This window comes from Lepidochelys kempii, chromosome 2, assembly GCF_965140285.1.
Source record: "Lepidochelys kempii isolate rLepKem1 chromosome 2, rLepKem1.hap1, whole genome shotgun sequence".
Taxonomy (NCBI): domain Eukaryota; kingdom Metazoa; phylum Chordata; order Testudines; family Cheloniidae; genus Lepidochelys; species Lepidochelys kempii.
The window spans coordinates 253,428,622-253,455,053 of record NC_136381.1 but is presented as its reverse complement, the minus strand read 5'-3'; the positions used below and the strand labels follow the sequence as shown (position 1 = coordinate 253,455,053).

The 26,432-nt window shown below is 41.9% G+C and overlaps 1 protein-coding gene across 7 annotated transcripts in view; it reads left to right on the top strand.

The window, feature by feature from the left end:
- Positions 1–26,432, top strand: part of DPP6 (dipeptidyl peptidase like 6) — an 807,813-nt gene that overhangs the window by 380,791 nt on the left and 400,590 nt on the right. Inside the window, exon 1 of one of the 7 annotated variants that reach the window (XM_073334582.2) lies at positions 20,009–20,454. The exons of the other annotated variants lie outside the window; for them this stretch is intronic. Coding sequence (XP_073190683.1) covers positions 20,398–20,454 — 57 coding nt within the window. The 5' untranslated portion in view covers positions 20,009–20,397. Of the gene's footprint in view, positions 1–20,008; positions 20,455–26,432 lie in introns of those variants that run through there. 7 annotated transcript variants of the gene reach the window in all.

The window sequence follows — 26,432 nt, the reverse complement described above, 5'->3', positions numbered from 1 at the left end:
AGCTTTCATGAGCTACAGCTCACTTCATCGGATGCATTCAGTGGAAATGATCTTAGTTCATCTGGTTTGCTTGCTTTCTCCTGAGTGTCCCCAAATGATGGAAGAATGTTTTGGGAATGTTCTGTACCTAAACCTAATATTTCAAAAACTGATTTCTGAAATGAATGGGGGCTGATGTGTGTGTGTGTTTGTGTGTGTGTGTGTGTGTGTGTGTCTAACCTTTCATAATGTTTTTAGGCCTCTTACCTAGGTAAAGTGCTCGCTGCATTTATTTAGCACCGTGCCTCATCACTCTTTTGTCATGTCATGCTGTGAGAGAAATAAATAATTGCCTTTTTAATATATCAGCAGGGAGAAAAAAAGCATGCAAAATTAAAAAATGTATCTAAAAACTTAAATTGGGCCAGCAGGCCAAGTAATAAATAAGCAATGCATAAATAGCAACAATGTCCTTAAACAGCATAAAAGCAACTTGGCAGTCAAGAGGTCAGTGGGGGCATTAAGAGACATGAGTGGGAAGTGACAGATGAGGCTGATATTGCGGAAACCCTCCGTGAATTCTTTGCCGTCAGTATTAACAGAAAAACCTGAAGGTCACATCAGAGAGACTAGAATACATTTTCCTAGGGGCAATGTGAAATGTTAAAAGGTTTTATGATTATGCCAGAGCAGATAGTTAGGCAATTAGAACTGTTAAAAGTTGACAAGGCACCAGGTCCAGATGAATTACATCCCAGAATCGAGAAGGAAGCAGCAAGTAAAGCTTTGGCAGAGATTTTTGATAGCCCTCCAAGGATGGGGTGGTTCAAGAGGACTGAAGGCGAAGAGCGGCTAATGCAGTTCCTATATTTAAACAGTGATCAAGAGGAGATCCAGGAAATTGCATACTGCCTACAGTCTGTAGGTAGGAGTATAATGATATTGATAAAGGAGAAGCATATTCTGCTTATGCAAGGGTGTGATAATGGATTGTTTTCATGGATTCGGGGAAAGGAGCTGCTGGCTGATGAATGTGCTTGAATTTCTGAATCACATTATTGCACCAGTAGACAAAGTCAAACAATGACTATAATTTATTTGAATTTTCTGAGAGCCTCACATGCAGAATATTGATCTATTTAATAAGCATGCGTTAGCTACTAAAAATTATTCAAAATTAGTGTAGGTCGAAAGAACAAATAGTGTCAGTAACCAGGGCCAGATGTAGCCTCCCAGGTGCTCTGCGCTAAACTCTTCTTCTTGGATGTGATTTTGAATTGTAGTCAAGGAGGGTCACTGACTACCACAGCAACGCCCTCTGTCTTGGCACTGCAACAGGGTGGTGGGGAAAGCTGGAGAGCGAGCTCATCCCTCACTAACGCCACAGCAGTGGCTGCTGTCCCATGGACATGAGCCTGGCTCCCCACCCCAGGCATTGTGCACAGGATCGCAGCACCACTCAGGCATGGTACCCTTGGTTTACGATTTCTGTGGGTGCAACGGAATCCACGAACCCACACTGAAGCTGCCCCTGTCGGTAACATAGTTGAGGGTAAAGAGACAGTAGAAGCATGAACACACATTGGATGCTGTACTCTTGTATTAGACTTGCTTTTTAAGGACCTGATCCTGCATTTCTTACACAAAGCTCCAGTGATTTGATATAGCGTTCCATATCATGGAGAAAAGGGCCAAATTGTGCTCTTCTTCACAGATGCTGAGGTGCTGTTCAGCTGCACAAATGGGCAGGACTTGTGATGGGCTATGCAAGGAGTGTGTAAGCCAGGCATGGTAGCTAGGGGGTGATTGGGGCTGTGGTATCTATAGCCACCATTTTGCTAAAATAGCCTCAGTTGAACAGCTCATTCTGGGTAGCTCAGCAGTGTGAGCTAGGCTAAAAATTGATCCCCTGTGTATTAATGGTATTTCAAATACTGCTAAATTTGAGGCATCACAGAAATGAAAGGGCAGTAAGATAGAATGGTTGAAACCATTTGCATAAATAATCCTTCATGAGCAAGTATTCCCTATACTTGTATAATAGGGGATGCCACTACCACCAGTAATATTTTATCACTAAAAAAGTAAAGGAGACAATCTTTCTTAACTGCATCCTCCATGTGGTGTTCTGCTTTCCTTTGATGTTATTAAGTATCGAAATCGAGGATTCAAATTGGTAGGTCTAATAGCACGTTGAGCTCCTGATGTGACAGTGTTCTGGCCAGAGGACAAAAATAATAATAGGAATTACAGTCACTTGTGAGCATGATATGGAACATGAAACAGAGAGATCTGGGGGTGATCATGGATATAACACACACATGATATGTGCAAAATGTTTGGCATTATTTTTTGGGTTTTTTTTTAAAGACAAACAACCAGGTTTGATGTAAAGCAGCCAAGATTATTCTGGCACTATCAATGGCACTAATGAGACTGCATTTGGAATATTGTCTGAATTTGTAGTCACCATATTCTAACAAAGTTGCTGAAGAAGTGTAGCAGAAGCCAGTGACAATGATTCAAGATTTAGAGGGTAGAAGTAAAGGGAGGACAGGTTAGACATCCCTGGTGTGAATGGAAATATTGAGTTACTGTTTGTGATGTCACAAAGGAGAGGAATTGAGTAAGAGTTAAGGCTCTGATTGTGTCACCTTGAGATGCTGGGGTACTTGCGAAGTAAGGTTCTCCTTAGTCCTTTTTGTGTTATAATGTGGTGTGAAAGAAAAATGGCGGTACTAATAAAGTGATGTTGCAATAATTGGCTTAAAGTAGGAGATTGTAAGTCAGGGTTAAGGAAGAGAGAAGCTGCTATACAGGGACCTATTTATGAAACTGCAGAAGAGATGAGTACAATTGGTCAAATTATATGTCATCCTGTATTTGGCAAGGATTCTCCTCCTTCCCTTCTCACCCATGTCTTCTGTGTTACATTGCACCTGAGCAGCTGCTGTGAGTGGGTCCTAAATGTTAGAGTACTGGGCTTATTAAAAGAATTGCCATTTGATTAATTAGATTAGTTTCCCATTGTGAAGGTCGCCCCATCCTTGCTCAGATCTCTGTGGTTCTGTTGTTTGTATCAAATGGCACAGTATAGGAATCACTGTTGTTCTATGGCCTGTGATATGCAGGAGGGGCCTGACTAGGTAATCACAGTGGTCTCTTCTGACCTTCACAGTTAATCTCTGTCTAACTGTATTAGAATAGAAAACTTGAGTGCAGAACTGGACTTTTTCACTCCCAGGGCTGGAAAAGATAAAGCATGGCAAAGGTGTGTGCTGAATCTATGAATGCAGCTCTCCTGACTCCACCGGGTCTCCTTTGCTGAATTTAGCATCTCCTAAAAAAGGGATCCCATCTTCCATTGAACTTACTACAGAGAAGGAAAGGTTAGAAAATAAACAGGACATGTTCTAAGGATGAATGGGAGACAAAAAACCTCCATGTCCTTCCACCCTGTAGAGCAAGAAAGATATTGCAGAATTAGGGGGGATTCAGACAAGATTAATTAGGTCTTTGGAAAATTCTCACATGAAGGATGATTGAAAAGATTGGGATAATAAAATAACATAAAATAAGGACTGGTTTAGAGAAGGCAGATCAGGAACTTGTCCTTCTTTCATAACCCAAGAACAAGGGGACAGTCCTTTAAAGTAAAAAGCGGAAAATTCAATGAAAGGAAATATATTTGGCATAACGCATCATTAGACTATGGAACTTATTGCCACAGGAAGATATTGACCTAGAATTTAGCAAGCTCCGGAAAGAGAATGACACTTATATGGATAGTAAGACTATCCAGAGTTGCTATAGTTAATGGGAACACATTTTGGAAGAGACAGTAAAGCTCATGCTTCAGGGCTTAAGCCAATCTCTATCGGAGACCAGGATGAGAACTGATTAAAGGTTTTTTTTTGGTGTGTGGGGGGGAGACTCTTACACAGTGCTTCTAAAACATTTGGTACTCGACAGGATCGAGTCTGGGAATCCCAGTGTTACCTAGATAACTAGAACATCCAGGGTTATAACTATAAAATTTGAAAAATAAAGTAAACTTTTAGAAGGGGTATAAATCCTCCTTCCTGGGGATATCCTGAAGCATTTTTCCATCTTCTTCTTCGTAGCATACATACACTGTGCCTCAGGTGGCACGAGACCAGGATTCATCACTGAATTTGGTCCTCTGGTTGAATCATTAATTTCTCTGTCTTGGACCTGGTACTGACAGGGAATGTGACGTAAACGCTGATCCATGCCCCCCCATGTTTCCCATAACTTCCTATTACAGGTTCTCTTGCATCGTCCTCTGAAGCTAGTGCTGTCTGCTGTCAGAGACAGCACACTAGACTAGATAGACCATTGGTTTAATCCAGTATGGCAATTCCTCTTTTCTTATGTTTTGGGAGAACATTATCAGTTGTTCAGGATGTCTTCACCCAGCACGTATACTTGCATGGGCTCCAACTCAGGAAATCGCATTACAACACTTGGCAGAGTGACACCCCCGTACTATTCAGCACTACTATGGCACAGATAGTATTATCAGAACTAAATAAAAAAATAAAAAAGCCTTTACATTTTAAAATCTTCTTCTTATTGAAAATGAGCCTAACTTTGTTATTTTGGCCAGAGGGCCTTCGACACGCTGTAGGGATAAATGTTTTATTTTATTACAGTAGATTAAATTATGTTCTGTTCCTTTTTTACATGTTTTTTTCCCACTAACAGAAAGCATGCTGTCTAAAATCTTTTGTCTCTTGTTCATTTTGATTTAAAAAAAAAAGAAAAAGAAAAGGGAAGTCTTACTTTGTGAGTGTCACAGCAATGAAACAAAGCTGTACGCAGGTGTTGCCTTGCATGCAGGCTGAAATGGAAATGTATGAGTGTATTACTATTTTAAATAGCTCTGCTACATGAAGTGGTGATGTGTCCATACTACCTTGGGCTCTGATGTCCTCAGCTCATAGAAACTAAGCATGGTCAGTACTTGGATAGGAGACTTTCAGGATTGCCAGCCACAAGAGGTCAAAAATAATGAGCCAGAGCATCTCAAATCATTAAGAACCACAACACTTTCAAAGCAGTATGATTTGGATTCTCTTTGCCTTTGGAGTTAATGCTTTCAAATTTCTCTCCAAAGCCATGAAGGCTAGAAACTTATGTTTTTAAATGAAATCTGAGTTGGTCGCATAATCACATGACTCCAGGAGCTGAGGCTTTAAGGAAAAGACTAAAAATTGTGACACTCATCAGGCTTGGCTGCACTGGCACCTGCAAGGAAAGCCCAATATGGAGTTTTAGAGGATGGAGCTGCGATTCAGTAGGAAGTGATGTTCTGCTTTAAGTCACTGCGGATGGAACCAATGCCCCGTATGATGGAAAGACACTGCTGTTTGGAAGATGCACTGTCTCTCAGTAAGTGCCCTGGAAGGCATTGTGCTAGCACTCCTTAGTGCATGGTGGTGGCACGCACACTGCTGTTACCTCCACAGTCGCTGCTCCCCTGGCCTGCCTATGGGGAAGGTGGAGCCATGGACTTGCCTTCTCACCTTCCCTTCCCTAATCCCGTTGGAGCGTTCTGTACCCTAAAGGGAGTGAATAGTCTATGTGCTCCCTCGATCCCTGGGACTGGTATTCAGTCTGGTCCTTTCGCAGTTCCCACAAGTGATGAGGGAGGGTCCTTACTCCCACCGTACTCTGCACCCTGGCATGGGGCCAGGTAGGATCTGACCTATAGACTGGGAGCTTTGAGGGGCAGGAAACATCTTTGTCGTCTGTTACGTGTCATGCCCATTTCTGTTGTTACGCTAGTAATAAATAACTTGATGTGAGATGTTGGACAAGACGTTTAATTGTTGTGCTCCGTCTCCCTACCCATGGCCCCCCTCTCCCCCCCAAGGGTCATGGTATCGCTTACCCACCTGAGCAATGGGGACTGTGCTGCTACCCTCCTTTATAAAGCACATTGCGGTGCAGCAATAAAATTTGCTATGCAAGTGCTAAGTATTGTTATAAATAATGATTGTAGTAATTAAAGCTCCCATAGCACTTATTACCTGTATGTGTATGGGGGGGGGGGGCTGTTAGTGTACAGCCTGTTTAAATTCCACTGTGAGTAATTACTTTCTGCTTGTCACATTTTCCTATGCAGTTTAAATTGGCTATGGCAGTGTTTCTCAAGCTGTGGGTCGTGAATCCTCGGGGGGCAGGGAAGTCACACAAGGCAATCAGTGCGGTTGCAAGGTGTTGAACATTGTATTACAATTGAAAGCAAAGAAAAACTTGCTCCCCCCTACCCATTTTCTGCACAGCCTTATCCTTCAAAGCCATGTATTCTCTGTCAAACTCATGGAATGAACGCAGACACACACAAATTATTCAGTCTTATCAGTGACACATGGTTTTACTCCGATCTTTATAGTAAATGTAGGAAGGTTGTGAATAGTTTTGACTTTGAATATGGGGTCACGAACCTGGAAAGGTTGAGAAACTCTGGGCTGTGGTATTCTTCACTTGCTGGCTGAAATTATGGTCATTTGTTGAGGTGTGCTGTTGAGCAGCTGCTCAGTGTCAGTCCAACGTTGGCTGCAGTTGGTGAAGCAGTTACTGTCGGCAAGGCTTGTAAATTCTGAAAGGTGTTCTTCTGAGTTGAATGGTGACTTGGAAATGGATGCTAATAATAAAAATAATTACAAATGAAGGCTTCTGGAAAGAATCCTGACATTTTAAAAGAGCTATGTTAAAGGTCTGATCAGAATTGGTGGTGCCCTTTTAAAACCTCTTTACCTTTTCAAGCTGACACCAGTGGTCTGATCAAGTCATATCAGCTATGTGGAATTACATTATGTTAAACTACTGCTACCTGAAAATGTACATTATAGCACAATGCAATAATTGACAATTTCCCCCCTAAATGTGGCTTTCGGAAAGGAGTGATTTTAAGGGGAGGGCCATTTGAATTATTTCCTGAATACCTAGGAGCTTAGGCTGGTAAATTCCACTTTGCAATTAGGGAATCTCACAGCTCCAGAGAACGAGGAATAATCTGAATCCCTGTGACTCTTGCTAGTCACCTGGCCTGATGTGACTGTCAGTATGCTTTTACAGACCAAAAAAAGTCAAAAGTAGAAAATGACAGGAATACGTGAATTATCTTGTGAAATTCAAGTTTCTTAGAAGCTTGTATGGTGGATGTAGAAAGTTGTGGGTTAATACTGAGTGTCCTCAATTTTTGGGGCACTTCAACCCTGCATAATGACTTAAAGAGCCATAGTTTAGTGCAATGGCCAAAGAGTACAGTTGGAAGAAGCTTTTAATCATTGTTATTAAATTAGAAGATTATTTTAGAGCTGTAATCCAGTTTTATACAGCATGATAACACTGTTGGTAATGGTTTTGGACTCAGCCAAAGTTATGTTGAATCAACATTTGTCATTTAACATTTCCTGAATCAAGGTAATATTCAGTGATCCTTAACTGAATAAAACACAAAAAGGTTCTGTTGGAATAAATGCAGATGTGAAATACTGAATTTCTCAAAGAAAGAATGTTTTCACTTTTGTTTAAACCAGAGCATCAGCTTATTGAAAAATGTAATTGATACTGGGTTGAATAGTATTCCTAGAGTACATTAAGTGGGATAGCACATCAAAATAATATTGTATTTGGTGAAGAGCAATTTAAATAGTGCACAATTAACCATAATGGATTTCTGAAATGAAAATGAACTGACATGTCCCTATTTGTGTGGATCAGATATTCTTCATAAATGGCTCTCTAGACAAGTTCTGCACTTTTAATGCTAAAAATAAAGCTTCACTTTGAAATGCCCCCTGACATTAACTTGTGATGTAGCTATTATTTCTGTGGTACCAGCATGCTAGGTCCTCCACAGGCAAGGGTGAAGACTAGGGCTTTAGCCCCAAAGAGTTTACAGTCTCGGGGCTTACAGCCAATGCTCATTGAAGTAAATGGGAGCAGTGCTACTGACTTAAATTGACTTTGTGTCAAGCCCTAAATAGACAATTTACAGACAGAGGATGGAACATGGGATGCAACAGAAGCCAAATCTGTTGGGTAGTGATGTGATTTTAGGGATTTTTAGTTGTTTTTTGATACCAGGTATTCATATGTTTCAAAGAGGGGTCTGAAAGGAGGAGAGGGATATCACATAGCAGACTTGCTCAGGAAAGGTGTTTCAACTGTAGGGTGCCTCAGAGGTGAGTGTGGGGGAGAGAACCTTCTATCCTGGAAGATTTAATCAGACAGCTTGCTATTATTAAAAGAAAAATCTACCCTGAGACATTGCCATGACAGCAATAATATTCTTACTTGGATTGTAAGCTCTTTGGGGCATGGGCCACCTTTTTGTTCTGTTTGTGTAGCACCTATCAAAGTGGGGTCATGGTCCATGGTTGGGGTTCCTAGGTGTGAACACAATACAAATAATAAATAACACGAGTTCATCTGTTCATGCTTTAGCTTCAGTCCAGAATTTCGGCTAATACGTAGATTTCTAACACACTAACTACAATACACAATAGAAATTTTCTGAATCAATGCCTTTTTCTGATCATTTTGGATACATAGGGCCAGATTCTCATTTTATCACAAAGGCCCCTTTATATCACACAAAGCAGTGTAAAGTGGCCTTAGTGTAAACGAGAACAAGGCCCATAGTATTCTGTCTGGATAGATACAATATGTTTGTTTACTTATTAACCTTTTAATTAATCAGATATTCCTAATGATAAAATCTCAAGTCTTGTCTACAGTACAAAATCTGAAAGGAAAACATAGTTTCTGCATCTTTAAAAATAAACTGATTTTCCAAAACCACTAACAACTGTACCTTCAGTCAGGCAAAGAAAGCCTCAGAGAAGATATGGGTCTTGCATTGTGCCCTAAAAGTATGCTAACCTGTATGCAAACAACCTTTACATGAAATGTAATTTTACATAGACATGCTTACTATGAATGCAGTCTATTTACCTTATATCACTAACCACAAAGCTAAATCAGTAATCTTCCTAGGTGAGTACATAACATGTAACACACATACCTTAACCACAAATATTGAGCTATGTAATTCCACCTCTGATACCATCCTATATGAAATCACACTGAAGAAAAACATCCTTTTAGGACTGCAAGAGGCCTGTCTGAGGTTTGTGTAACACAGCTCCTTTCAAAGGGCAAGCACATACAACTACTGTCTGTGACATCTAAGAGGACGGGGGGAAACCTTGTTGAAAATAAAACCATCAAGTTTTGAAATCTTGTCTGTTGATTTAACTCTTAAGCAGTAATTAAATGCCTTATTCTGCTCCATTGAAGTCAGCAGGAGTTTTCCAGTTGACTTCAGTGATCTTGCCTTTATGCAACGAGGACATGTTTCCAACTTTAAGAAGGATCATAGCCATGAGACAAAACCCCAGGGTATAATTTGGACATTCTACATAATTCCCTGGTGCTTGACCACTAAACCTTTTTGCCACAGCTTCCTTTCCTTGCTAGGATTATATTCACTGGAGAAAAGCCATGTGTCCACTTCCTTCAATTCTTTTCCCTCATGTTAGCCCTTCTAGGGTGTCATTAGCATTTTTAAAACCATCTTTGACATATAATACTGTTCTAGTTGCTTTTAGGAAAGCTGGAGTTTCATACTTCCTTGGCTTCCTGTTGGATGCTCATTTGTAAGGACTTTGCACATTCTTGCATATTTATATGTTACATATGAGACAGATTGGGATACTGTAGAACTTCCTGTCTGTCCCCAAAGCATCTAAAACTTTCATCCTCGTGCTATTTTATAAAAATAAAAAGTGCCTTGCATTAGGTTCATTTCAGAGATGTGCTAATTTTATTCTGTCATAAACTACCTTGAAACAATGATTGAACCGTTATTTCTTCCTTGCTGCTCTTACAATATGGCAGAATGTACAGAACAATAGTATGATCAGAGAGCTTTTACTGTGCACAAACTCATTTGTGAGTAGTATAGCGTGGATGTGTGCTAGTTGTCAATTCAGAGTTACATGGAGGAAGATCCTCTTAAATAGGTCATAGCAGACAGTCTCATTTTCAGTGTTTCAGAAATGCTGCAGTGCATTTTATTCATATTAGTACAAACACAGGGGACCACACTGTGAGGTCCTTATGCAGACAAACTCCAATGAGCCAACGCCTGAGCCAGACTGAGCCATCTCTTTTTAAGCAGTGCTCCCCAATGATTTCCTGATATGATACTGCTGAGCACATTCAGTGCCCACTGAAGTCAATGGAAGTTTTAGATGTTCAGTACTTTACTGGAGGTGGAATTCACCTGCTGCAGAGGATTTATAAACTGCCCATGTCCCACTTATATCCGGGAAATTCGGTTTATGTTGAACATAGGACTCATGCTGGCCCTCTGTATAAGGGCAGATATTTCACCCATGATTTAGCCCAGAGCGAGTTCATCTGAATTAGGAGTGAATAAAATAAAACTAATAAATACTGTGGGATTTGGCCCCTTCTTACACCACTTTATGCAGCTATTGGTATTGGTCAGTGTATTCAGCAATAATATATAGTAAAACTTTGCATGGCATGTGGTAAAGCATCTGCTTTCTACATGTTATCAGCTGGTTGCAGGGGTGTGGATTTAGTTTCATGTGGGATCCCAGCAGTGACAGTGGAAATTGGTGCTATATCATTTTCCAAAAGCACTCAGCACCTTTCCAGGTGTGTCATGCTGGGCACCCAGAATCACGAGGCCATTTTTAAAATTTAGGGAAAGCGACTTACTGACTTATTTCATCATAAGAAATGAGTGAAATCTTGAGGCTTTGCCAGTAACAAGCAAACATCCTTCATTTTTTCCTCCACTCGTCAAACACAGACACACCCAGCTTCCTGTTAAGGATTCTGGGTAGAATAATCCAACAGGCCTTTCTTGTTCTATAATTAGCATTTCCACTAGAGGGCATTAAAAACACCGGGAACATACTACAGCCATCATATGCTTTTAAGATATATTCTAAAAAGCCACGTAGGCCAGACATTTGAGCACAATAGCAGCAGTGTATATTGAGAGTGCACAGTTATATAGAGTACTTAGTGCGTTCTCCCTCTGTGCCCCTTTGTTTCACTCTTGTGTGCAGACTACTAAAGTGAAATTGCCTAAAATCTTGTTCTGCCCCACCCTCTTTGCACTTCAGAACGCATTGTTTTTATATAGTTGATATTTCTGTGGTCTCTCTCTCTCTCTCTCAAAAAAAAAAAAGCGGGGGGGGGGGGCAGGGAGACATAGCAGGGGGAAGCAATATGGTCTTTTGTGTGCCTGTGAACAGAGAGAAAGAGAGTCTCCTGCAGTGTGTTTGTTGTTTGTGCACTTGAAAATGCTGCTTTTGGGGGGAATAAACTGTTAGGGAATCAGAGGAATGGTATCAAAAATGTAATAATGTATGTTTACACATAACACCTTCAATCCTACAGGATCTCCAAATGACTGCAGCCATCACAGCCCACAGTGATAGTTCAGGGTAAGAAGTGTGGGAGAATGCCACATGGCATTAAACTCCAGTGGGTGTTCAGGTTGGTGGTGTTCAAATACCCAACTAGGATCTTTAACCAGGATGCCAGGAACAACAGCCCTGTACCTCTGGTATTAAGTGAAATCTTTGACAAGCAGATGTCATTTCTGCAGCTGTACATCTCATCCCAGCGCTGAGGCATTGATTCAGAAGGTGACCTACAGGAAAGAGCGTCACCTCCTGCATGACACCACTTCCTCTAGCACCTGTGGGAGATCGCTCAGCCCTTCAGATCTGGCTTGAGCACTCTGCTGAGCTTGTGAGATTTGCCACCTTGATCCTACCGGGTGCTGAGCGAGTGCCCTCAGCTCCCATTGACGTCAATAGAAATGGAAGGCATTCAGCATGTTTCAGGATCAAATCTGACCTAACCCATATCTGCTATTTGTGCGACCTCATAGGACGAGGTGGTATGAGCTGCGGCTAAAGATGTCACTTTTAGGGTGGGGTTGTATATTAGACCAACAGTGTCCCTTTAATTACTTATCATGGATCATTGTATTGCATAGGTTCCACCACTGAAACCATAGTAATCTTATTGTGAAGTCCAAGTATTCTTACTCTCTTTCTTGTTTTTAAGGCCAATATAAAATAAATGAAAAGCAACAATCATTGCAATGAGGAGCATACTTCATAAAACAAAAGCTTAAATAGCTACTCACTCCAGCTGTGTCTTTTATGTACAAGGATCTCTGGGGCAATGGTATGTGCTTACATAAGATCTTTCATAACATTTACATTAAAACCACTCATCATCTTACATGCAGATAATTTATTCAGCCTGTAAATCTGTACTGTTATAGATAAAATGAAGATGAAGCTCTCCCCTTTCCAAGCATTAAAGAGGACAATAATAAAAGCTAATATGTTTGCAGCTGCTTAAGAGATGTGGATTCTCTGTTTTTGAGTATAGTGGGGTTTTTACCTCTCTCTTCCTTTCATTAATGGAGAGCTTACATTTCTTGCTGTGTGTACTTGGAATACTTGAGTGGTCATTTTATGGATCTCACATTTTAATAATAAATTTTAAATTGTTAGTAAATAAACCTCCAAACTAGAAACAAAAACTCCACTCAACCAACAAGGAATTAGCTCCGAACCTATCCAGAAATAAACAAGGAGGATTTTTTTCCTCAGTGAAGACTGATTTATAAGACTGGAGGGAGCAGAAGGGCAAGCCAGGCCATGAGGACCCTGTTTCACAGCTGGCACTGACATTGGGACCTCAGAACTCTCTCCCCTACAGATAAACAGCTAGAACTAGGCATCTGTTGCATTACAGCTGCCAAGGTCACTCCAGCAGGGACAGAGAAGGAGGGGAAAATGGTAGTAAAATCCATATTATAAGCAACAGTAACAAAATGGCAAGTGACTATGATGATCATATGCGTGTACCTTTGGAGTTATACTGAGATAGTGAAAAGTATTCAGTGATTCAAGGAGCAACCCCAGTAAATAATCATGAGAAACTTTTTTGTAAAACATAATCCCTTTAAATTGGTGACTCCTGCATATTAGCACATATGATTAATCTTTATTTACAAGGAGCCAGATTCTCACACCAGCCAAGCTGCACACATTATCCAAATGGGTGTGGGGCAAAGATGGCTATCATGATACATGGAGTCACAGTCCATTTTAGACAAGAGATATTTATTACACAAAAATGATACAGGCTACAGGCAAACAAGCAGGCTTCTTCACAGCTTGAGTCCCAGCATTGTCTCCTTTGCTTACCAGGAACCTCAGCTTGTCTGGAATTCTGTACAGCACCCAGAAACATCTAGTGGGCAGCAAATAAACCTTTCTTTATTATTCAGCAAGTAAACCTATTATAGTGATGTTACATTGCCTTTCCACACCCACTTTCTCAATTCCAGGAGCACAGCTTAGAGCAACTTCTAAATTGTGTCAACAATAAGAGCCCCTTCGGGCCATTCTACTAGCCTAGGATTGCTCTGGCTACACCCACCACGCAGTGGATGGGGGGAGTTCAATATCGTCCATTCGACATATAGGAATAGAAGGCTTTCTCAAACTAGTAGAAACAGTAGAAACACTTCTAAGTGTGGCCTCTGTTGCAACAGATATTTATCTAAATACACAATTAACTGACATCAGTTAAGTAAACTAGCTGAATCTATTGAAAATATTGCATTAAATAGGTTTCGTCCTAAGGCAGTTCCTGGACAGGTCATGGATAATGGAAGCCTTTTGTATTTTCATCTGTAACTTCATCTTTGAACTGTTAATGTCTCTAACACACTAGATCTTTGAAGAGCAATCTGCGTGGGTGGGCCCTGTGCCTGTACAGAGTCCCACTGAAGTTGGTGGGAGCCCACGGTGTGTAGGCATCCCCAGACACATCTTTTTGCAGGATCAAGGCCTTACAGAGACTCCAGGAGATGGATACCAAGGGCAAGGCTATTGCAAGATAAAACTTGTTTGTTCACATTATTGAACAACGGTGCTTTTTCCCCTTTCCAACAAAATATCTTTTGTGATGCAGCAGGTCCTTTAAAAACTATCAATTCTTCTTAAAAGAGGGATGTTCGTTTGTGAGCAAGGTTATAAGTGTGTTAGCTGTTCCACCGTCAGTAAGATATATATAGGCAGCAAGTAATGTAGAAGGTGGGTTGGAGATAATGACTATAAGTACTTCTGCTGCCCTTCATAGGAGTAGAAATGTGTGTCCCCTAAGCTCATTGTTAAGTGTTTCAAGTTCTCCAGTGTGACAGAGGCCATTACTGTAATATCCCACTCAGTGAGGTCAGCATGTTCACGGAGAGGGCCAGGGCACAAATTGCATTTTCTGAACAAAATAACAAATTCTCCCCATCAGAAGAAAGTCCAGAAAACAAATTAAAAGCTAAAAGAATAAACAGCCAAACTACTCTGGTCCCCAGAGACAGAAGTCCTTTTAAAGAGGTTCTTTACTCGAAGGAGTACCAAGCTCTAATTATATAATCACATCCTGGAGTTCTGGGATCTGATTCTCTAAGGTGTGCTGGTAGTCCTTTGAGTTTCATAGGTAAGGACCCAGTGCTGTATATATCTGGGCACAGCGATGAGTCTTCTAACATCCACCCACCAGCACCAAAGGAAAGCTACAAAGTGCAGTGTCATGCCACAATGTGCCCTTTTTGCTACTGAGTGTGTGCAGACTCCTCCAAACGTGCTTTGTGAGCTCGTGTAGGGAAACCATACATTACACTGCCAGAAGAAGTGGAGGCGTATTTTGTTGGAGTGGGGACGCATTTTGACATGACAGTGGTCTTGCTAACGGGCTGCCATGCACAAATCCAACTGACTTGTTTTGCTGCTCTTGGCAATGAAGCCAAGCCCACCTGGCACTTAGGAGTAAGCAGAAGAGCTGTGATCAGGGAGGAGTGAGGTGGCTGCAGTCCTTCTCTGTTAGGCCTGGAGGATGAGTGAAACTCCCTCTCCAGGAGGCCACCGCTGCTGAGCTTAGGGGGCCCAGAGCACATTTTGGCTGAGCAGATAGCTCAGCTACGGAGCAGAGCCACTGGGAGCTCCCCGCAGCTCACAGTTGCTGCTGCTTCTGCAAGACCTGCCAACTTTGTGTCCTGCTCTCCTGTCTCCGCTCCGGAAAGCAGCGGCATTGCATATTGAACGCTTTCCCCTCTGCCTCCTGTGGGTCTGTTTTGATCCAAGTTTAGTCAGTCTCCTTCCACATTAATAACATTAACACATGCACAAAATAGAAATTCCACTGGCTATCTCATTTGACAAGCTCCTCTCCCTGCCCCACTGTGGACTTGACCTCTCGCGGGTTGTTTCTTGCTGGTTCTCTCTTATTTACCTTGCTAACGCTTCTTAGGTCCACAACACCACGTTCTAAAACCTTCTCCAGGAGGGTCTTTTCTTTACAGTCTGCATGTGAGCTAGCATGGGAAGTAGGGGATTGTGCATGTGCTTATACACTGCCACAGATGGCCAGAGCGAGTGCTCCCTTTTGTCACATGCCACCCCTGAAGTGAGAGGAGACCAAGCAAAACAACAGTGATTGTTACTGATTAATATCACAGAGGAAATACAGAGGGCTTGGTTTGCCCAAAAGCGGACTACATGAAGTGTGACACTCAGGACTTCTGCCAAAGATGTGAATGACAGCATCCTCAGGACTAATGGCTTGGACTCAGTGGGACTGCAGGTGCTCAGCACTACACTGCATTTAGTTCCACATGTGCAATGCCATGGACTTCATCTTTCTCAATGTATTGAGGACAAATGAGCAGCTGGCTTTGGCCCAGCCAGAGTCCCATGTGGCCCGAGGGCAGAAGGGCCACCATGCAGCTGCTATTGCTGCAGGACGAAGAAAAAGCTCAAAAAATAATAAAAACGAAAAGCCAGCCAAATACCTCTCATGCTGCTCAGGCTCCATTGTTCACCTCCCAATCAACTGCAGGCTACAGTAGCCTCATTTCGGCCATGCCCTCTTGCTTACATGAGGGGCTGGTGGGTTCCCAGCATGTAAGGGGTGGCCTTGGAGCTGGCCCTTGGAGTGTGCAGTACAGCAGGGCAACTATTTATCTCGAAATGGTAGATTCGGGTTGACTGAGAGATCTTGTGGATCTGTATCGAATTGTTACAGTAAAAAAATCTTTAAAAAGTTTCATTTTGACATTTTCACAACAAAATGTTTCTATTTTTTATTCTAAATGACTCTTTGTTTCAAAATTTTTCACTTTTAGTTTTAAAATAAAAGAAAATTAAAGGTTTGGGAGGGGGAAACCCTTAACACCTCAAATGAAATATTTTGTTTGACCTCAAACATTTTTTTTTTACTTCATGATTTGCTGAAAAATTTGATTTGAGGTCGACCCCCCCCCCCCGCAACAAATGTTTTATGATTTTTCTATATGGCCAACAAAGCAAAAAATCAGTTATTTGTGGTGCTCTAATGTGCAAGGGGTATGGATTCCCTGCACAGACACCTGAAGTCCTACCTCCACCCTGTCTGGTGGGTAGGGAATTCCACAGATATGGAGGGAGGGGTCAGGAGACAGATTCCCTTAGGAATTCATTTAGGCAGGAAACAGTAAACAGGGTTGCTGTTCCATCCAGAACACACTCACCACCTTGACATGATGGGTGGCCATACAGAATAGCTACTCTGCTTCAGCCATTAAGAGATTCATAGGGATTCATGGCAATACAAGTCTTTTTAAGCCTTCAGTTTTCTCCCTCTTATTGACCCCTCTAATGTTATCTTCCTTTGGTACTGAAGTAGTTTTCGTCAGACAGGAAACATGTCTGCACCAAGGGGGAGCTAAAATGCTGGTTCTCATTTGGTTCATAATTTCCTAACAGTGTTGGGCAATTGTCATCCCTGACTTAGGCCAACTTCCAGCTTGGTCAGACAGGATTACGAGGGTCCCACCATCATCTTTTTCTGTCGGCTCCTTCCCCCACTACACTAACTGATACAGTTGGTGTAAACTCCTTTGCATCAACAGCCACGGGACTCTGGAGATAAAGACTCTTGTCAAGTTACAGGAGTTTGTTTAACCTTTTGTAACTCGTGACTCAGGCCAAACAACGAAGTCCAGTCTCTAACCGAGCATGGAGGTCAAGATAGAAGGCCTGAACACCACCCGTACATGAAGATTATTCTGCCTGCGTCAGTCAGTACTGTTTCTGAATGGCAATGGCTTTTGGTGCACATGGCCACTGCCTGTTCTCATAACAGTTTCTCCTGCAACGACCTGTTTGCTGACTATCTGAATCACGCTGTCTGGGAGGGATCTTGTCAGAGAACTGGAGGATGTGCTTGCTTTGTTGCTTCCTTGTTGTCCTAGAAGAAAGTGGTATTGCACAGAAATCTGAGAGGATTGAAATCCTCCATGCATCTATGTGTGGCATTTCAAGAGGCAATGGAGATCTACAGTACATTCCAGTGGAGTGCTGGGATCTAGGTAAAAATGTCACCCACCAGCAAAAAGCACAAGAAACTGGCTGCCAGGTGAGAGCACTGAACATGAAGTTATGGACCTAGTTAGCAAAGCTAAATGTGAATTTGGATAGTTAACTAATGGACTAATTAGGACAATGAACACTTTGTGTATCTGAGGCCAAGCTTATTGGAAGAAATTAACATAGCATTGCAAGTGAGGGTGGATATCTGCAAAGCTGGTGAAAACTGTGCTTAAATTTAAAATATTAACAGTGGAAGAATATGTATATTGAAAAATGCATGCCAAGGGATGGAGGCAGAAGAAAAGGGTAAACAAACAGTATAAACCATGTTTGTTCTCAATAAGTGTCACAACACACATCACAACACACTCCAGCATAAAGGGTGTGGCATCATGCATGCAATAAACACAACCATTTTTGCAAAAGCTTGTTTTTTTAGGCACAAATTGAAAAGAAAAATAAAAGCAAAATTTATTTTAAGTACTCGTATAAAGAGGGAAAGTCAGAAGTAAATCTGACTCAAGTTCTACCCATATTTGAAAGAAAAATAGACAAGGTCAGGTGTGAAACACAAAATGACCAAACATTTACAAGACCTAGAGCATAATTCTAGTTGGGTAGGTGGGCGGGGTAGGGGTAGGGACTGAAAAACAAAATCCTAACAACCTAACTATTGGGACCATAGAACTGATATTGGTCCATGTGATGGGATTGTGATGAAAAGATTTTGTGTTACAGTATCACACAGCATGAGATCAGAAATGCTAAGCATGATCCATAGTGTACATATGGCTACTGAGAAGTGTGTGAACAGAATCCAAGATATCCTATTGTGGCTAGGTGTGGACACTGTCACTGAAGATAATTATCTAAGTGTGAGATCTGCAGTGAATACAGGGAATAGAATGCAAAGAGTCCCTGGAACCACATGAGATTCCTGATCACCCTGGGTCCAAGTTTGGCCCAGCTCTGTTAGAATTAAATGTGAACCTCTTGTCAGAGGGCTACTACTTTCAGTTTTCTTTAAGAATTAGCCACTGCACAGCTTCAGCTGAGTGGGCGCAGGCAATAATATTCCGTTTCTTAAAAGCTCTCCTGTATTTCACACCTATTTCATGTCCTAGTTACTCTGAAGTTCAGTTTTGCTGGTGGTAATGCAGAAATGCTTAGAAGGCCTTTGGTGAATTAGTGAGAGACTCTTTGGAAAAATTAGCCTGATTTTGTCCCATCTGTGCATTTAGGATCAAATTCACCATGGGTCTAAGAGGGCTCATCTCCATCAACTTCAGCGGAGTTGCACCCACGATGAATTTGACCCCAAGTGATGAATTCCTGAAATAAAAATTGGACATTGGTCACCTGCCTGCCCTAGAAATACTCTGATATTCCACTTTCTTGGTCAGCAATCTGCAGATTCAGCAGGGGGCCAAGCGCTGGACCTTGAGGAGGGGTGTGTAACCTTTCCAAAACACTAGAACAACGTGTAATCACATTCTGAACTACAATGAAGGATCCAATCCAGGGCTGTGGTTCAGCTGGCAGAGGAATGGTGGCAAAGGTGGCTTTATGGCACCTGCACCTTCATATCTGTCCAGTATTGGAGCTGATTAGAGACTGGCTCTGTGCCCAGCATAATTTAGAGCATTCTCAGAGCTGCTCTAAATTATTCCCAACTGCCTGTGGCCCCAAAGGGGCCATTCAAGAGTTTTGGTTTGCTAGATATAGCAACCAACCATATGCCCCCTTTCTCCCAGGAATGCTCCCTGTTGAGGGCTAGTTCCATGCAGCCCTAGGGATTCTCTTTATGCCAGAGGAATCCTCAGGGAGCTGGCCAAGCTGTAATGGAGCAAAGCAGCTAGACCAAGTGCTATGTGTAAGCTGACCTAGACAGCTGAAAGTTAGTGTAAGACAGCAACAATAACCAAAAAATTTGAAGTAACCCCCTCAAGACAGCAGGTGCCTGTGTGGGGGCAGGAACAGAGAATTATGCTATACCCTTCTCAAAGTGTGGGTCTCTAGCCAGTGAGGCAAAGAGCTCTGAGTGCAGAGCAGTTTCTGATGCATGCATGATATCTGTTGGAATTTGCCCCTGAAAGGTCTGTTGTACTCTCTGCGATTTGTCCCTTCTGCGTTGGAGTGGGGGTTCAATGTCTGTGGAGTGCATTGTAACCCTTGCAATACATTTCCCTTCTAGATAGGGGGTGCAAACAGGCGGGGGATGGGGCCACTTCCAAGTAAGGAGATATGGGTGGGGACAGTAGTTTTTGTGGAGTATGTCACTTTCATCAGAATCTGCCCTCTCTGGACAGAGGAAAACACTGGGGTGGGGGTGGGGGGGTGAGGGCAGTTTATGTGGAGTGCCCTGTATCCCCTCAGCATTTGCACCCCTAGATCCTTTATCCCAAACGCTGGGAATGCAAGTGGCTGCTGAGCTACATTCTCAGAGGGAGGCACATTCTGCTACCACACCAGCCGGTGCGTGCGCATCTCCAGCGCTGACTGCGTGTGGAGGTGGGGGAGCGAGGACCACATCGCTGCCTGCTAGCTCTGAGCTGCCAGTTGCTGGTTGCCAAGCAGTTATCATTGTTTCTGTGACGATTGCAGAGGCTGTTGCTAATTGAAGAAGCCCCCACAGCATCCTTCTTTTCCTTCTTTTATTTTAGAGGAACAGGGAGAGAGAAAGAGAAACTGAGATTTATTGCTTTACATTTTTATTTTATATTTTTGTGGGGGTGAGGGGAATTTCTCTCTTTCTCTTTTAGCTAGTGATTAACTGATGGACTAGTTACACATCCTTATCCCTTTAGCTTTTGTGTGTGTCCCTACACACACACACACACACACACACACACACACTCTGTAAAACCCTGTTTACCACTGCAGTGGGGACAAATAGGTGAGCATGACTACAGCCAAGGAACAAAATGCATCAGGAAAACAAGCCCAACAACAAGAACAGGTAATGCTGTTTATTTTCCTCAACTAGAAGCAAATATAGATTTGAATTATATAGCTATCAATTTCCTGTATGATTTTTGGTTTTGTTGTTCTCTTTGGTGGCTGTTACTAAAATTACCACCTGAGTCACTAGTTAGTGGAGGGAGGAAAGCGCTTTGGAGCAGGTGTGTGGTTCACTTGTTTGGGGCTTTTTTTGTTATGTTTAAAAGATTGCACCCTGTAATCAATAATGTATAGGTGAAGAGTGTTCTGCTCTGTAACTTCCTCCATCTGTGGCATGGGGCTGATGTTTGGTACAGTGGGATGGGGTAGGGGTCCCTTGGAATAATCCAAGCTTTGCATGTGGAACTTCCTAGGCTTTTTTACAACTACTCTGTAGTTGGGCACAAAATTGCAAAAGTAGATTTCAATTGCTTCAGAGGCATGTGTGTATTTGCCAGATGTAGCCACAGTATAAAGTAGGCACAACTCCCATTGACTTAAATGGAAATACCAGCTGCTTACACCACATCTGAATTTGATTTGCTCTATCTTTGTGTTTGTCATTGCAGGTGTGTTTGTCTTTATATACAAGCAGAGAGTTAAAGACTTAATTTCCTTTCTGTTCCATTGTCTCTGTCAGGTTTTTGAATATGTATCTCTGCTCATCTTCATTCTGTGCTGGTAGGCAAGGGGGAAACTTTCTCTGACCGAAAAGCAGGAGCCACATCATTAGCCCTAAGTGATATGCAAGATAAGAAGTGGTGACATAAGGGGAAGTCAGGCTGAGATACAGCTAAGGACAGCAAAGATTTCAGAGATTCTTTATATGGCAACATAGCAGCAGTTCTGTCCTCTCCACAACCCTGCTTTCCTCTACACATTGTCAGAGTCTACAGGGAAATAAAGATTAATCCTGAATTCTTATAGTTTCACTGAATGCATCTGATGAAGTGAGCTGTAGCTCACAAAAGCTTATGTTCAAATAAATTTGTTAGTCTCTAAGGTGCCACAAGTCCTCCTTTTCTTTTTGCGAATACAGACCAACACGGCTGCTACTCTGAAACCTATATTTTCATTGTCTCCTTAAAAGATTGGAAGTTCAGTGCTTTAATCATTGGTTAGGATAGCACAAGAGGATAATTTTAATCTCTCGGGACACAAATTAATTCTTAAAATAGTTTCTTCCTAGCTCTATACATTGGGAGCACCAAACATTTTCCCTGGTGTTACATTTTAAAGACAGGTGGGGAAGGGAGAGGTTGAAATCTCATTGGGTGTCCTGCCACCAAAGGTAGCACAATCTGATATTTATTTTCAGGGTGACATTTTACTAATGGCCAGAGCTTTATCAGCTGTTCTGCTAAAATGTGAAGAAATCAACTTTGATCCTGAGAGCAGAGAGACTGCCTTTACCTAAACCTGCCATCTACAGAACACACACTCTTTTTTCATTGTTTGGTTTTGGGACATACCCATTGTCATTGCTTGCTGAAGATAAAAATGAACAAAGCTGTATGTCCAGGAGGAAGGAAAATAAAAATTGCTTCTTGTGAACAAAGGCAGCGGTAGGGACTATTCTCCCCAAGTGTAGTAAAAGTGTTGATACTAGTTAGGGTCTGTTGGTTCAGAAAGTGTAAATCAGTTGCCTTTTGTAAAGGAGTCCTGCTTTTGTTTTTAAGTATTGTTACCTTCCTAATGCCATTTTGTTTTTGACTTGTCCCTTTGTGACCTTTCCCCATTTTTAGTGCACGGCATGTGTGTCCACCCTTTCGCATGATGCAAAGGTTCTTGATTGTTTTCAGTCAGTTACGGAATTAAGTAGCAATTCAATCCATATGGTACATTTAATCGTTTGAAAAGCGTGCGTTGTCTCAGCGCAGCCCTGATGTGGGTATGAAATAGAAATATCAGGCATATAGAAATATCAGTGGATATTAATCTTTGAGTCAGTACAAAAGTTTGCCGGCTGCTATAAAATTTTTGTTTTGTTTTCCCACTGCATAAAATGGTTTGACACTCTGGGCCAGATCCTAAGTTGCTGTAAATGGGAACAGCGCCATCGACTTCAGTTCAGTTGCACCCATTTACACCAGATGAGGAACTGGACCCCATCAGACTTAAGTAAGTAGTTTGTAATTGTAAAGTAGTACAGAGTTCTCCAAACATTTTCCACTGGATATTGGTTTGTGGCTGTTGAAAAATCGCTGTTCTTCTCTTGCTTGAAACTGATCAAGCTGGAGATTTTACCTGGAATAACACTACAGTGAAAGTGCTCCTCTGACTGTGTAGAGGACTGCATGTTCTATAGGAGCAGCTGCTACTGTCATATAAGATTGTGACTGTTTCTTTTCTGCATTCCTCATTGTGACATCTTCTTGATCCGGAGGCATTCAAGTTGCACTGTTGGCAGAGGTATAGTCTCTTCCCTTATAATACTAAGCTAAACAGAAAATGGTCAATAAATGACACTGCAGGAGGGGGTGGAGAAAGTTTTTTTTTTTTTAAGAAAAATACAAGCAAAGGTTTTATACTTAAATCAAAAAGTTTTTTTTTTTTAAAGAAAAATACAAGCAAAGGTTTTATACTTAAATCAAAACCTTTATAGTGATCTGTATGCCTGTAAGGCAAATGAGGTTGTATTGACATGAAGGTCTGATTGCTCTTGAAATATGAAATAAAGAATTTGAAGCTGTACTATGCAGATTCAGCAGCCTGAAGAAACGAATGAACAACCCCCGCCCCGTTAATTAAAAATGTTTATTTTGATTTTTATAACATTATATTTGAACTTATAACATTAAACCTCCTGAGTCGAGGAAAGATGCCCTCAGGCGGTTTTTGATGCTATCTAAAACCCACAGTTTGTGATGGCTTTACCAAGGTGGGAGTTGGATGTAGTTTTCTATTTATGCTTAGTTACCTCTGCCACAATAATGATTTCCCCCCAGATGGTTGGAGAGCACTACATACAAGTGACTGTGCATGTTATCATAGACCCTCACCCAAAGCCCAGTGAAGTCAGTGGAAAGACCGCAGCGGGGTCTGGTTCAGGCCCTAGAGAATACCAAAGCTTTGCCTATGCCTTTGGGGATTGCTAGCCGGACATGTGACTGAGCTCTGAAAGCTGTTTTTGCATGTTAACGATTTAAACAAGTGAATATGAAGAAATAAGAAGATTCTTGACTAGTGGAAATCAGCATAACTCCACTGAAGTCAGTGGAACTACAGTGACTTACATCAGCTGAGGATCTGGCCCAGGGACTTTAATGGTAGCCTAAAAAACATTGCTTGTTGCATGTAGCAGACTGTGTGTTTTATATATAGTTTAGTCTTATTTTCTGCTACTGTTACATGGCATTTTGTGATGTGATGGGCCTGGGAATGCACATAGCTCTGTATTCCTACATAAAAATAATTGGGCCAGTTTTCATCAAAATTTGGTACTCAGCATAATGGTAAACATTTTAAACATAAGGCTAAACATTTTAAAAGTCATGTATGACAGGAATAAAGAGAGAGAGAGTGAGGGAACAGTCCATCTCTTTTGAAAAAAACCCCTGTAATTTAAAAGGTTGCTGGGTTAGCTTCATACTTGAACATACAAAATTGATTAAGATGCTGATCCTGCTTCCATTCTAGTTAATGAGAGTTTTGCCACTGACTTCAGTGGGAGCTGGCTTTTGCTCTGACACAGACATTTCCTAGACACGCTTGAGTTAACAATGACCATTTATGCCTAGTGTGTTGTCACATGTGCTGACCAAATGTTAGATAAAAAGGCAAGAAAGAGAAGGGCTGCTTTGGACTGAAATATATTCCCACAAGGAAATGAAATGGAGTCAGATCAATAGAATAGCTCTCTCTAATAGTCATTAAGTTAATAATTTTTTTAAATTTATTTTCAAAGGTGCCATTCTAATTTCAAATTATAGGAGTTTGAAAAGGGGTGTGGGTAGTTAATTCAGGAAACCCAATTGAAGCTCGGTGAGGAGTGGAAGGAAGGAGAGATTAATGCTCCCAATCTACCACGGCACATTGTACTTCACAGGCAGAACTGTAGTGTGTTGTCAAAGACGTACATTAATAGTGTCTTGTACAGTGTGCTAAAGTCTGCCTCTACTTCTGCAGGTTTGCTCGAAGAGTGCCAAAGGGCACCGGGCATAATGTGTGGCTCCAGAAGGGGCGTTTCTGAACGTGTGCCAGGGCCCCATCTCCTGCCAGGATGGCTGGTTGGAGGGAGATCTGGCTAAGCCTATTTTACAGCTGTAGCACTCCCCAAAGGCCCCTTTCAAAGACACATATCTATCCAGCCAATGCCAGTTGGGTTTTGTGCTGCGGCTTCCTCTCCAGTGTCACTCAGGCCAATAAGAACCATGACCAAGCCCTGAATGTGCCTTTAGTAGGGGTGGGAGACCATGACTCAGCACACTTAGAACGGTGCATATTCATATATGGGAAGTATATTTCTGAACTGAAAAACTGTAAAGGTTTGTTATTCCGAGTGATGCTACTTTAAATTGCTCCAGGCTCTGCAAACCTGATTGCTGGTCCCACAAGTCCTCACTGATGTGTGCTGTATATGCTGGGCTATATGATACGTACAACCCTGTACTGAAGGGGATACAATAAATCCGAGTCTCAGTTACTCTAAAGCCTCCTCATGCCACCCTGGCAATATAAAGTGGCCTTAAAGAGCGTTAGGCTGCTTTACATTGCCAGAGTGGTGTGAAAAGACCATAGAGTAGCTGAGAATCAGGCACAGTCTGTCTTGTTCATGCCACATTATAATGGAGGTTGTGAAGAGTATTCTCTCCTGTCTATTGGGCCCATCGCTTTTGGTGTTGGTGTATCTTATGGGAGTTCTCCAATTGGTTTCAAGGGGAATGGATTGGGGCCTAAATGTTTCTTACAACAAGAAAGTTCTGTTCACGTCCCAGGTTCCTTCCACCTGCTTGTACTGTCAGGGCTCTGGGAGCACAAGATTTAGAATAGAATTGGGGAACACAGTGGCACAAACTGTCTGTCTGCTACCCAACTTCCACAGGGGGCTAGGAGCAGTCTGGGGTGGACCAGGTGGGGCTAGGGCACCCAGGAAATGAGCTGATTCAGCACATCATCTCAGCAGCCTGGGACACCAATGCTCCTACAGAGCCTTGGCTGGAGCTGGAAGCTGTCCTTTCCCAAAGGTGAATCCCCACATGTGCATACCAATCTTTCTAGCCAACTTGACATAATGTCTTGGCTCTGCTTACTCTAGTTGTGCAGAAGGCAGAGAGGAGTGTCCTCTGGATGCTGACATTCAAGAGTAGGAAAAGAGCAAGGACGCAATTGGCACTGACTTAGACCAAAAACAAAGCCAGATTTTTTTAGTGAAAACTGTGTGTTAAATTCACATTTTAATTTTTTTTTAAAAGAGAAAACTCTTGACATGAGAATAATTTTCTCATTTGATAACTATTCCATAAACCACATTATCATACTGTAGATCCAAAACCCGACTTTCTCCAGGAAGTCATAGTGAACAGTTGTGTTTTATTCCATTAATGGTATTTGATCTATTTCGCAAGAGATTAAATTTCCATAATAGGGCTCCTGAGAACACTGTATTCGAGAACATGAAATTGCATCAAACTGTGTCAGTTTTTTCAAGCTGCTAAGTTGCTGTATGGAGAACAGGCCACTAAGAGGTGGTGGAGGACAGAGATGGAAAGGAGTAAATTTGGCACATAACCATTTACAATTTTTAGTATTTAACGTGCATTGAAGTAGAACCCAGAGGCCTCAACCAAATCAGGACCTTGCTGTGTTCGACACTGTACAAATACATTGTAACTGGTAGTGTCTGTCCCAAAGCATTTAAAGTACATTGGGCTTGACTCACCCCTGCTTCATCTCCCATAGTCACCCTCCACACACACAGCTGGTACATCCCTAGTGCTGCTCTGAGGGTTCCTCCCCTCTTTGGGGATTCCACTTCAGGGAAGTACAAGTGTTAAG